This window comes from Passer domesticus, chromosome 5 (assembly GCF_036417665.1).
Source record: "Passer domesticus isolate bPasDom1 chromosome 5, bPasDom1.hap1, whole genome shotgun sequence".
NCBI lineage: Eukaryota > Metazoa > Chordata > Aves > Passeriformes > Passeridae > Passer > Passer domesticus.
Window position 1 is genome coordinate 12,818,272 of NC_087478.1, and position 12,307 is coordinate 12,830,578.

A 12,307-nucleotide genomic window follows, 5' to 3' on the forward strand; every position below is an offset into this window, starting at 1 on the left:
TGCCATGACTTTTCAAATACGACAGTGGCTTGGCAATGCCATCAGCCAGTTCCCCCAAGACCCTGGGATACATTTCAATACAGGAAAATTTGCCCCCGTATTGTTTCTAATTAATTCTCTCCCTATTCCTTCTCTTTTCATGAGTAGTTAGGATGCTTTAAAAGACCACTTCTCAAAACATCTTTTATCTGTGCTTGCTTGTGGAGGATGTTGTTCAACAAGGTTAACCTCTGTAAATCCCTTCCAACCTGAGTTATTTTGTGCTCCACAGGCACAACTTCCTAAGCAACTGATACATCTTTGGGGGGAAAAAAATAGGCTGGGCAGCTCTTAAAAAATTAAAACCTTGAGTTTCTTGAAAGATCTAGGAATGAAAAGAAAATCTGACTATTCCTTATTATAGCCTAAGCTACAAAGTACTGAGAATTTCTACGAAAAACCACACCTGACATTTACAACCACATTAAAGCCCACTCAGAATCAGCACTGCACTGCTTCTGTCTGTTCACAGGATAAGGTGCTCTGTGTTTTTTTCCTGGGAAAAGTACTTAACTGGAAGGCATTTTGTGACTGCGCTGTGTGACCCTTCCTGCTGAAGGCCACTCAACAGCAGCAGGAACTGCACTTCAGTATTTCTCCTAAGAAAAAATATTTGGTTTAAGATTTTCTGCCTCTGGTTGCTTCCTCTCTTAAACTGTCACTGTGAAAGTAAAAGAAAAATCGGATACCCATTCTTCTGGAAGAGCTGAATTCCCCTTACAACCTTCCAAGTCCACAAGTGCTAAGTTGAGATTATACCACAGCTTTTTAGTATTAGTGGATTTACCATGAGGCAGAAGTCTATAGAAACCTTACTGGAAAGGGTTTCTGGATGGGATAACCATTAGGAAGTACACAAGGTAAATTCCAGGAGGGATTTCTGTGGCTTTGGGACAGTTTTGTTGACCCATGGAAATGTGGGACATTTTTAGAATGTATGTTCCAATGGCATTGGACAGATAAAACCCACAACAGAAGCCTCTTTAGGAGAACTGCTTTGGGGGCTGAGTGCCTGTGTGCACTATTATTAATTACAAGCTTCCATAATTATATATACTACCTGTAAAATTTAGCCTTTGCTATACATAATTATATATGTATACTTAGAACATCATTGCTATTTGGAACCTTACACCAGAGCTTGGGAAGAATGAAGGGTAAGCACAGGATAGGATAGGGGACCATATTCTAACTGACACTTTCTGCTCTATTTCAAGAAAACTTGCACCGCTGGTCCCAAACTGTGGCACAAATTCCCTTTAGCTGAGTAGACACACACCCTTAGAGGGGGAACATGTATTGTGTCAGCTTCCTACATAATCTGACATGCAGATTATGAAAATAAAATTTATGTTCTTTTCTCACAATTTACCTTACAGAGACATGGGGTAAGTTCAGTTATAAATTACTTCACCATTTCTGGGATATATAAAGTGGATGGTTGTTATTTCAACCACTCAACTGGAAAGTTAAAAAAATAATAATAACATAGTATCTTCATTTTAGAATTTTTAGGAATTCATGGGAAGATGGAAAGAAACTTCTTTTTCAAAAATACTTTGAAAAGACATCTTGGATCACACACTCTAACACAAGAAACCCAGACCAATGAGAGCAGTTGAAGAGACTGGACTTTCCTTTGACACTATTATCTCATAACTTCAATACTATCAATGCTAATCTTCTATAGTCTCAAATAAGGAGGCTGAAAGAAAACCAGAATGGAAGCTTTCTTAAAGCCCAGCAGAAAGTACAGGGAAGCACAGATTTTTCTGTTTGGCTGCACACCTGCTTGAGCAAAAATGCATCAATGAAGGCCCACTTCTTCCATCTCCTATAATGTTGAGTAGTACTCAGCAGTTTCATGAGTAATTTTACAGTAAATAAATGAATAAATAAGACTCTATTCTTGGTATCAACCTGGAAAACATTTTCTTTAAATAGTGGCAAGATTCTTTTTTTAATTTTATGAAAATATTTAAGTATTTACACTGATTAGATAGATAGATAGATAGATAGATAGATAGATAGATAGATAGATAGATAGATATGCTTTATTTTTACAGTATGAAAAAATTGCTTTGCCTTGACTGGGGATAAGACGTGTTCCAAAATGCTCCTACATAGTCCTACCACCCCATATACTGGATGCCTCATTATAGTTCAGGAATAAACCATCAGGAGCACGCCAACATTTGGAGTCACCACCTGAGCAGATTCCCTACCACAGAATACTCTGGGATGGGTTTGCCTCAGTCTTTTTGGTTAAGGTAATTATGCTCACCTAAAATAAATAGTGGATGAAGAAGCAAGGTGTTACCTAAAAATGATGATATTCAATAATCTTTTCTCACTTAGGGAGTACTTATTGAACAGAGTTAAATGGTTCAAACTCTTATAACATAGTTCTCCATAACACAGAACTTCAAAGTTCACCCTTAGAAGTGTGACAAAGGGGGCACTGAAATTTGTGTCTTTTAAGTCTAGGATTTTTAGGATCTATCTTCTTTTTTGATATGAATTGCCTCATTTCCATGAGGTATTTCCATTCACTCTTGTCAATCTAGTCCTTTGCTTCCAGATTTCATGTGTTTATAGACACAAGCAAAACCTGAGCATTTCAAATCAAACAAATCTTCTGTTCAATCCCAAATCACTGGTTTTCACTCATACATACAAATCAAAATTTTTGTGTTGGTCCATTGGGCCAAAAGGAAATAGAGATGCTTTCTCTATTACTAGCTTCATAGGCATGCAAACTTTGGGCTTGAAGTACAGTATTGAGCCAACTCATATTACCACAAGTCAGCTATTTTAAACAGCATAAAGAGCCCAGGACTCTGCCTTGCTGAAGAAGCAGTAAGTGAACAACTATTTGGGATCAATGCTGAAATCTTCAAACCAGATTCACTCTGCCTTTTGCTTCTGATAGGCAAGGAAGTACAGATACACTCAACATTCCATACCCCTTCAATGCAAAATCCAAGTACTAGAATTGCCTTCTGCAAATGCAATGGTGCTCTGCACAGAGTTTGGACATATTAAGACTTTTTGCTGTTTAAGGACCAGCAACAGAGGGTACACTTTGATCCTTTTGATGTGAAAACTTTTATGTAACAACAGAGTTTGGGAGAACTATTGCACTGCATTCTCCTTTTATTAGTTTAGTCCTAACAATGTATTTGTGCAATGACTCAGAGGAAGGCACTGCCTCTTGAATGTAAAGACTACACCAGGCAACGTGCTAGACCAATGGTCACCTCAACTGACATCCAGAGCCATCGTCCAGCTCTTTTTGGCTCTGTGACATTTTGAAGTTCAGTAACCTTTGAGTGACTGGTTGAAAATTCAGATCTAGTAAAGAAAGTAGCTCATATTATGTTCTATACAGGGAGCTCATAAGGGAGGGAGCCAGCAACAGAGGCTACCACAGAATTCCTGTTTAATATGAGACTATCCATGCTGATTAAAGTAGAATGGGCATTGTATACTGGATTTATTCTGGGCCTGAATTTTGTCAGTCTCAGAATTAGCCCCATGTGACAGGATGTTGAAACCACTGAGTTAAATCAGGCATCTCACACTTCTCACACTGCTCAGTGTGGGTGCAGGAACAGCCACATGGAGTCAGACCAGAGGTTTGTCTCATCCATTGGCTAACTCCAACTCCACACATATATGTAGAATTCAAAAATAGTATCATCCCTTTTCATCAAAAAATACTTCTATCATGTTTAAAATTATCTAACTCAATATCGTGGCAATACTGCACACCTCTTCCCAACCTTCCTCAGATCAGCTCTACAGCTAGAAGGTTGAACAGAAGCCAAACCAAAAACTGAAGAGTTTTCTGCTTGCTTAGTTTCCTCAGATGAACACAGAGAGGTAGGTGCGAATAGCACCTTTGAGAAGGAAAAAGATGGGGGGAAACTGGACCACAGACAATCCTGTCCTGGATTGCCACAAACTGCCATGAATATGATCATGAAATAAGCTGGTCTAGTTTCCCTGTGACCTGCTGGCTTTCACATCCCATCCTGTACTCAGAACCTTTGCTGAGCTATTTCAGCTCATTCCATCATCAGAAAACCCAACTAAAGATTTCCCATTCTTAACTGACTTCACAGACTGAAATAGCTCAGTTAATAATCCGTAAATGCAGCTGTCAGAGGAGTTCAGACATCAGCAAAACTTCAACCCAACATGCTAACAGGGCATCAGCAAAACACACTATACCCCCAATAAAGCTCCCACTTCTAAACCAAGAAGTCCAAGCACAACCAAGACAAAAGTAAGCAAGTCTTACTCATAGAGCCCCCAGAGGAAGAGTCACTCGATGGAGTTATAAGTTACTTCACTATATTTTGCTCTTACACAGAACATTTCAGGATATGCCTCCAAACAAGGCAGCGCAAATTCAATACAGTGTCTCCCATATCATACCTCTGGCAGCCTTAACCTCCACCCTTGAAATCTGACCTAGCCTGTCCTGTGCCTGTTTAGGAGTTAAGAATTGTGCTAAGTTGCACAAGCCAAAGCCTTAATTTTATCATCTTTTTACTGAGTTGAAAACAATACTAAAAAAAACCCTCAACCTGACAGTAGGAGCACTGAAATCACCGACACACTTTAAGAACTTGTAACGATACTCTTGTGTTTCTGCAGTAGAATTTCAAAATTTAAATACCTGGAGCCTCAGCATCTGGTAACTCTGCAGCTTGCCTTACTGGGCTTTAAATCAACCCAATTTTGCTTTCACAGTTAAGCAGGTATTATACCCAGAGGAACAGCACAACAATATGCACCCTTGAACTTTCATTTAATTCACTTCTGAAATGCAACGTGGCACTACTGCAGCCATCAGCAGACAGTCTAACGTTATGTAAACAATTTCAAAAGCCAAAGGGATGTAGAATAGATTAAGCATTAGTTTGGAAGAATAAGGAGTTTGCAGTTTCACTACGTAAGAAAAAACCAACAAAATATTTAGAAGAAGCTGGCTGCTTTACGTTAACACTAGCAAGTTTTTACAAGCAGCCACTAGACCATCAAGATGTCTTACTGCCTTTGTCGAAGGCAGGCAACAAGGAGTCAAGAGACATCAGAAATTTTGAATCACCAAATGATTCCATAAGGAAGTTGTGAGGTTTTTCATTCCACCATGAAAACTGGTTAGACCCAGCTGCCAGGATTGTTGGAACATAAGCTGTGTATTACCCAGCATTTCTTAACCCTCTTGCAAGCATAAAAAAATTAATGTAAAAAGAATAATCAATCACTTTCTCCCTCACACACACCTTTGCTCCTCACACACCAACTGCGAAGCATAAGAGCTAAAAAAACCTTTAATAAATCAGTTTAAAGAGAGACCGCCTATCATATAAAATGACTAAATGTTATTTTTCAGTCAAAATAATCAAGCTACATAATGAATTTTTCATCAGTCTACTGTGGAACCCATGAAAGGTTTATAAAAATTATGTGCAAGTAATTATATTAAACACTATTATCCATCATTAACCATCTCACAACCACAGGACAATGAGTGTTTGCTATCAAGTGACCAGATACCAAGTCTTAACTCTTTCTGCAGAGAGAGGCACTTCAATGTCATATTTGTGTCATGCAGGCTACTTGCTTATGGCTGTCGGCACCAATGCTGGATCATAGTTCACCTCCAGACACCTATACATTGCTTTGATAAGCAGTTATATTCTCCTCAAAGCCAGAGTTCACTGACACACAGCACCTCAGTGGTGGTGTACTTCACCAGAAACCCAACCCTGCGCAGTTTCATTGAACTGAAACACCATTTGTTCTTTGACTTTTATTAAGTTCACTTAGGTTGACCAAATGAGCTTCCCTAAAGTAAACAGGGTTATAAAATATCAGGATGATTCTATCTTTAGGTGCTCCATAGAAACAAATACTCAGTTCAACTAGAAAACTTTAAAAATGACTTTAGATACAAAAGTGTAACAATTATACTGCGCGATACATCTTTATATATCACTAAACTCATGAAATTAAAATTTAAAAAGTTTTTGCACCATCAAGAACAGCCACAAGTCCTGAACCTCCATTCTTTACGCATCCTTTATCAGAGTAAACTGAAACTTGGGAATGCTTGGGATTCAAAATACCCTGAGCACATACTAGTGCAACACCACAAAGCATACATAATCCATCGGAAAAGGGGAAGGGGGGAAAGGAAAAAAAAATAGCAAGAATCAGATGGTGCTTTATTATACAAGCATGAAAGTAAGTTCCTTTGGAAAATAACTTCTTGGGTGGACTTCTGGACCAGTGAGGTAGCCCAATGGGAGAGAAAAAAAAGTGGAAGTGGAACTTGGTCCCCACGCGTGATACCTGTCAGGCGGGCCCAGCCCGGGGCGAGGCCGGGGCCCGGCAGGCCGCCCCCCGTACGGCGGGGGGCCCGGCGCCGCCCGAGCGGCCCATAAAGTGCAGCAGCAGAACACGATCCAGACAAAAGCAATGTAAACAGGTGACTGATACCGGTCTCTTTGTCCGCACCGCGGCCCAGGTGAGGCGCGGGCAGCGGAGCCCCCGCGGGCTCAGGACGGTGCCACGGGGAAGCGGCGCACCCGCACCACGGGGGACAGGTCCACGCCGAGGATCCGCTGCGCCCGCCGCCGCGCCGCCGCCAGGCTCCGCCGGCTCCACATGCTGCCCCGCACACGGATGGTGGGGAACGTGGTGAGGCGAGGGGTGGCCGCCTTCCAGATCTCCTCCAGCGACTTGCCGCCGAACGGCCCCCAGGCGGCCGCCGCCGGGCTGCCCTGCTCGCTGTCCGCTTGCTGGCCCGGCGGCTCCGGCGCCTCCGCCGCCGCCGCCACCTCCTCCTGGGCGCGGGGGCCAGCGGCCGCGGGCCGCTGCTTGCCCCGCTCCCTCCTGCGGCGCCGCCGCCGCCGCCGCCGCTTGGCGCTGCCGCCCGCCGCCCCGGCCCGGCGCTTGGCGTCGGCGGCCGGGAGGCGCCGCTTGCCGGCGCGGCGGCGGGGCCGCTCCGAGGGCGGCGGCGGGTCGGGGACGACGGCGCGGCAGGAAGAGTATCCGTAGACGTCCTTACTGCGGAGGATGACCGGGGAGAACTCGTGCTTGAGGCTGCAGAGGAAGTTCCACAGCTCCGAGTCGGAGCTCATGAACTCCGTGGACTTGGGCATGAAGAGCCTGAGGGCGTCGCCCAGCGCCTTGGTGCCGGCGAAGGAGACCTGCGAGCGCGAGTACACAACTTTCTCCGCCTCCCCCTCCAGCCCCCAGGCGGCGGCCGCCGGTTCGCCGCCGGCTGCCCCTGCCCCTGCTGCCGTCGCCGCCCGGGCTCCCGCGGCCGCCGCCGCGGCGCTCCCCGCCTCTGTGTTCATCTTCCCGGCTCCTCTCTCCATCGCCGCCTGCTTCCTACTGCGGGTCATGGAGGCAGCGGGACGGGGTGGCGGGACAGACGCCGAGAAGGCAGAGCGGAGGCAGCGCAGCAGAAGGCAGACTCCGGCCGCCGCCGGACGCCCGCCGGGTGTGAGCAGCGATCGATGTCCTGCGCCCAGCACAAAATGGCGCTTTAAAGTCCCGGGCGGGGCCTGCGCGCGCCCGCCCCCCCTGCGCCGCCCGTTGGCCCGTTCGAAACGCGTCGGGCGAGCCCGGCCCCGCCCCGCCGGGGGCGGCGGCCGTGAGGGCGGGGGGCCGCAGCCCCCTGCCCCCGGAGCCCTCTATTCCCGGAGCCCCGTGCCCCCTGCCCCCTCTATTCCCGCAGCCCCCTGCCCCCGGAGCCCTCTATTCCCGGAGCCCCCTATCCCCAGAGCCCCCTGCCCCCAGAGCCCCCTGCCCCTGGAGCGGGGTCCGGCAGCCCGGGCCTCGGCACGACACCGAGCCGCGATCTCCGCGTCTGCCCTTCCCTCAGGGCGAGGCCCCCGCATGGCGGGGTGAGCGCGTGTCCGCATCGCGCCTCGCTGAGGGGTGAGGATCCACCCATGGGGTTGGACAAAGGTGGCTGGTGGTGTGCCATGTGTGGGGGTAACGATTTGGTTGGACACTTCGATGGGCACACTCCCCGAAGGAGTAGCCGTGAGAGAACTGAGTCAAATAACAAAAATGGGCCAGCGGACGTGACACAGTGAAGTGCTTTACATGATATTAAATACACCCATCCTGTCGCAGAGGAGTTTTTTAGCATGAACCTGTAGGTTGATCAGTCAACAACAAAATAAGTAATGGAACTGCAGAACAGTTGGAGTTAGAAGGAACCTCTGGAGGTATCTGGTCCAACCTCTGTGCTCAATCATAGCCACCTAAACCAGGTTACCCAGAATGGTATCTGGATGGATTTTTAATATCTCCAAGGATGGAGGCTTCTCTCTCAGCTGATCACTGATAGACATGACAAATCAGAATGAAGCTGTGTGAGGGGAAGCTCTGATTTGATACCAGGAAAAAGTTCTCTGAGGGGGTGGTCAGTCACTGAACAGGCTCCCCGCTGAACTGGTCACAGCACCAACCCTGTCAGAGTTCAACGAGCATTTCAATGACACTCTTTGTTATATGGCTTAGTTTCAGATATTCCTGTGAGGAGCACAGCTGGACTTGATGATCTTTATGGATGCTTCCAACCTCTCTGGGCAACCTGTGCCAGTGCTCAGTTAGCTTCAGAGTGAAAAGGTGTTTCCTCGTGTTTGGAGGGAACCTCCTGTGTTTCAGTTTGTGCCCATTGCCTCTGACCCTGTCACTGGGCACTGCTGAGAAGAGCCCAGCTCCATCCTCTCTGTGCCCTCCCTTGACGAGATCCCCTGAGCCTTCTCTTGTCCAGGCTGAACAGTCCCAGCTCGCTCAGCCTTTCCTTACAGCAGAGGTGCTCCAGTCTCTTAATCTTTGCAGCCCTTTGTTGGACTCTCTCCAGTGTATCCATGTCTCTCTTGTGCTGAGGAGCCAGAACTGAACCGTGCACCAGGTGTGGCCTCACCAGCACTGCATAAAGTGGGAGGATCGCTCTCTCAAGCTGCAGGCAACACTTTGCCCAGTGCAGCCCAGGATAGTATTCACCTTCCTTGTGGCAAGGGCTTGTTGCTGGCTCTTGTTTTGCCTGGTATCCACCAAGTCCCCAGATCCTTTTCTCCCAAGCTGCTTTCTGCCAACACTGAGATACTTACCGCATCATTGGGACTGGCTTCATATCCCAACAAACATATCCCAAATGAAGCAATAAAAACTTGGGTTGGTTGAGCCCGTTGTGAGAGTCACCACCTTGCTGAGTCCACAGCAAGGCACTACCTGCACGGCACTGCTACACTTGCAGCTTTTGCATTGTGATTTTGTCAGCTGCTGTGAAATTCCATGTCCCTCTGGATCATGCTTTCCAATACTTCAGATTGCTGTCACCGGTGGAGTGTCCTGTTATGTTCCTGGATTGCTGCAATTATACCAGAGCTCTTTCCAGAACCCAGAACAGCAAGGTGCCAGCAAGGTCAGAGGTGGTTTAACCTACTGTACAAATCCTATTTGGAGTTTGATTAGACCCCTAACTAATTACTTTCTCTCAGCATGGATAAAGGGAGAGGAATAACATTTTTCTTCATAGACAGTCTTTGTTCTGTAATTAATCTTTCAGATTAGAATAGGGAAATCTTTTATTCTCAACTCATCAAGAACCTAAATTGGAATGTCTAGAAATCCAGTCAAGTAAGAGGCAGAAATTCTGCATAAGAAATTATTACTTACTGCCAGTGGAAATGAATTAATTTTCTTCATAGGATAATTCAACTTGTGTTCGTGGGAAGCTCAAGAATATTAATCCAAATAGCCATTTAAAGTGGATATTAACAAAGCTATTTTAAATCTTCATGAGGACAGTCTTGAGGTACAGCCACATTCTAAACCAGCTTCATAAATGACCCATTTTTTAAAAAGAAACCTTTCCCAAAATGATGGCATTAGAGCCGTTTTTGATGGGATCCATTTCACAGCGTACTTTAGCATGCAGTCATACAGCCAGATTGATTTAACTGAAGGAGGTGTCCCATAAAGCAGAGGACAAGAGTCCGGAGCTGGGTGCACCCAGGACAGGCATCTCCTGATCCAGCTGTGCTGCTGCTGGTCACACTCTGGCTATCTGGTCACCATGGCTTAGGAGAGGCTCATCACCTGCTGGACCACAGAAGCTGCCCTGGGCTCACATTCTCGGTGGAGGCAGCCATAATTCAGCAGCTCAGCTGACAAATAGACCCTCGTTAATCTGCAGAAACCCAGTTGACCATTGACCGTAACATTTTCCCAAAATTACAAACATTTCTGGCATATGACTCAAAAATCATTGAGGCAGAGGGGGGGAAGCTTCTCAAGCAAGCAGTAAATGAGTCACTACAACTGCAAGCCAAAAGAAAGATCAGCACATTTTATCATGTAGTATTTATTAATTATTTTTACTCTGTAGCCTAATGGGTGGACAATACCCTTTTCAGGCATGGGATGTAATCTCACTTTTGCAACTTCATTATGAGTTTTCTGCAGTGTAACACTCTTCTTTTAATACCCTACAAAGTAATCTCAAGAAAATCCATGGTAATTGCCTATCTTTTAGTAATTTCCAATAGCTCAGTACAGTAATAACAATAACAATAAAATTAATAATCCTTTGGAAGTGCATAGCTCTTAATTTCAATCATACGACTTCTTGGAAGCATTAATTATCACTCACAGTACTCTTGAGTTATGTAAGTAAATATTGCCTTTCCTTAATAGATGAATAAAATGAAGAAGTGGATGAAAATGACTTGACTAAGATGTAGAGACACAATTTTCTGTAGATCTTCTAACAATCATTATTCTAAAAATACAGGCAATGTCCACATTGGAACAGAGAAGAGTAAAAAAAATCCTGTAATGTTTGTTTCCGATTATTTCTTAGAATTTATTTTCTGTATTGAATTCTCAAGAAGGAAGAGCAAAGTACCTATTGAGAAAGTGGTACACTAATTGCTGCACAATTGAGGCACTTTATTTTCTTTAATGTATCCTGCCTGGTACCAAAAAACACCACTGGTAACTGCTAATTATTTTAAATGCTAACAATCTTATCTGTACAAATGATCGCACAGTTTTGAGTCTTGCTGATGAGCCCTTAAATCCTGGATATTAAGTCACATCAGTTCTGCTGACAGGACTTTTCCAGCAGAAAAGTTCATCCACCCAGGTTAGCAAGAGCAGCCTTACTGTCCAATGTCTTCAAAGATAATACTTTTTTCTAGTATGTTTACTTTTGCTCTTGAGATGTTACATTAACTGGCAGCCTGCTTCAGTTAATTTGGTTCCCAGATGCCTTCAGCATATTTTCAGGAAAGTTTGTGTGGCAATGCAAGCATGACTCCACGTTCCATTCACAACTAAACTTCACATGTTACCCAACAGTCATCAAGTTCCTAGGCCTGAGAAGTGACAAGTATTGGTAAAATTTCTGAAAATACTTTCAAAAAGAGACAAAAGCAAACAATTTACAATAATTATTTCTCAATCAGTTATACAGGAGAAAAAAGAATCATGGAATCACTGTCTGTAGAAATCACAGCTGCAGTAAGAAAGGGAAAGGGTGTTAGGAATCACTATGGAAGGGATAGGAAAAACCCAGAAGGCAGCATTCTGCTGAATGCAAGTCCGTTGTGCCTCCACAAATCTTGAATACTGTGCATTTCTAATCTTACCATCTCTAAAGGAAAACAGCAGCGATACAAAGAAGGCCAACCAGCATGAGCAGAAATATGGAACAGCTTCTCTATGAAAAGAGATTAAATAGGCTAAGACTCTTCAGCTTGAAGAAACAGATGGCTGAAGAAGAATATGATAAAGGTTCATGAAATTGTGATAGTACAAAGAAAGCAGATAAGAAATTATTATGTCTTAGTTTTTATAATCCAAGAATGACAGGGAAGCACATGAAGCTACAAAGCAGAAAACCTTAAACGACCAAAAAGGCATGTGTTGGTTTGGGGTTTTGCTTTTTTTGTTTTGGGGGGGGGGGGGGGGGGGGTATTTCCCCCCATATGACTCATAATTAGTTTGTGGAACTCATTTTTCAGCAAAGCTGTGGATTCCAAAATGGAAAAATATGCCCCAGTACATTTGCAGTCATTAGAGAGCACACTATTCAAAAATATTTAACTTGTTTGGAAGAAAATATCCATCAATAGCTCTTGTACATGAAAACCATGGGCTCAGAAAGGCTGTAAGCCAAAGGTTAGGGAAGGAAGGAATGAACAATATAACTGGGGAAGTA

The 12,307-nt window shown here is 44.7% G+C and overlaps 2 protein-coding genes across 2 annotated transcripts in view; one reads left to right on the top strand and one right to left on the bottom strand.

The window, feature by feature from the left end:
• Positions 1-5,851: 5,851 nt before the first annotated feature.
• Positions 5,852-7,689, bottom strand: CCDC71L (coiled-coil domain containing 71 like). The gene has a single exon (XM_064422019.1). It carries the CDS (start codon positions 7,464-7,466, stop codon positions 6,615-6,617), a length of 852 nt encoding a protein of 283 aa, XP_064278089.1. The 5' UTR covers positions 7,467-7,689; the 3' UTR covers positions 5,852-6,614.
• Positions 7,690-8,018: 329 nt separating this feature from the next.
• PIK3CG (phosphatidylinositol-4,5-bisphosphate 3-kinase catalytic subunit gamma) overlaps positions 8,019-12,307 on the top strand; it is a 54,515-nt gene continuing 50,226 nt past the window's right edge. Inside the window, exon 1 of the mRNA XM_064422018.1 lies at positions 8,019-9,505. The gene's annotated coding sequence lies outside the window, so the exon portion shown is untranslated. The remainder of the gene's footprint in view (positions 9,506-12,307) is intronic.

Bases quoted from the DNA above. Each gene is read 5' to 3' on its own strand.
- CCDC71L (XM_064422019.1), bottom strand. From the start codon at position 7,466: ATGACCCGCAGTAGGAAGCAGGCGGCGATGGAGAGAGGAGCCGGGAAG.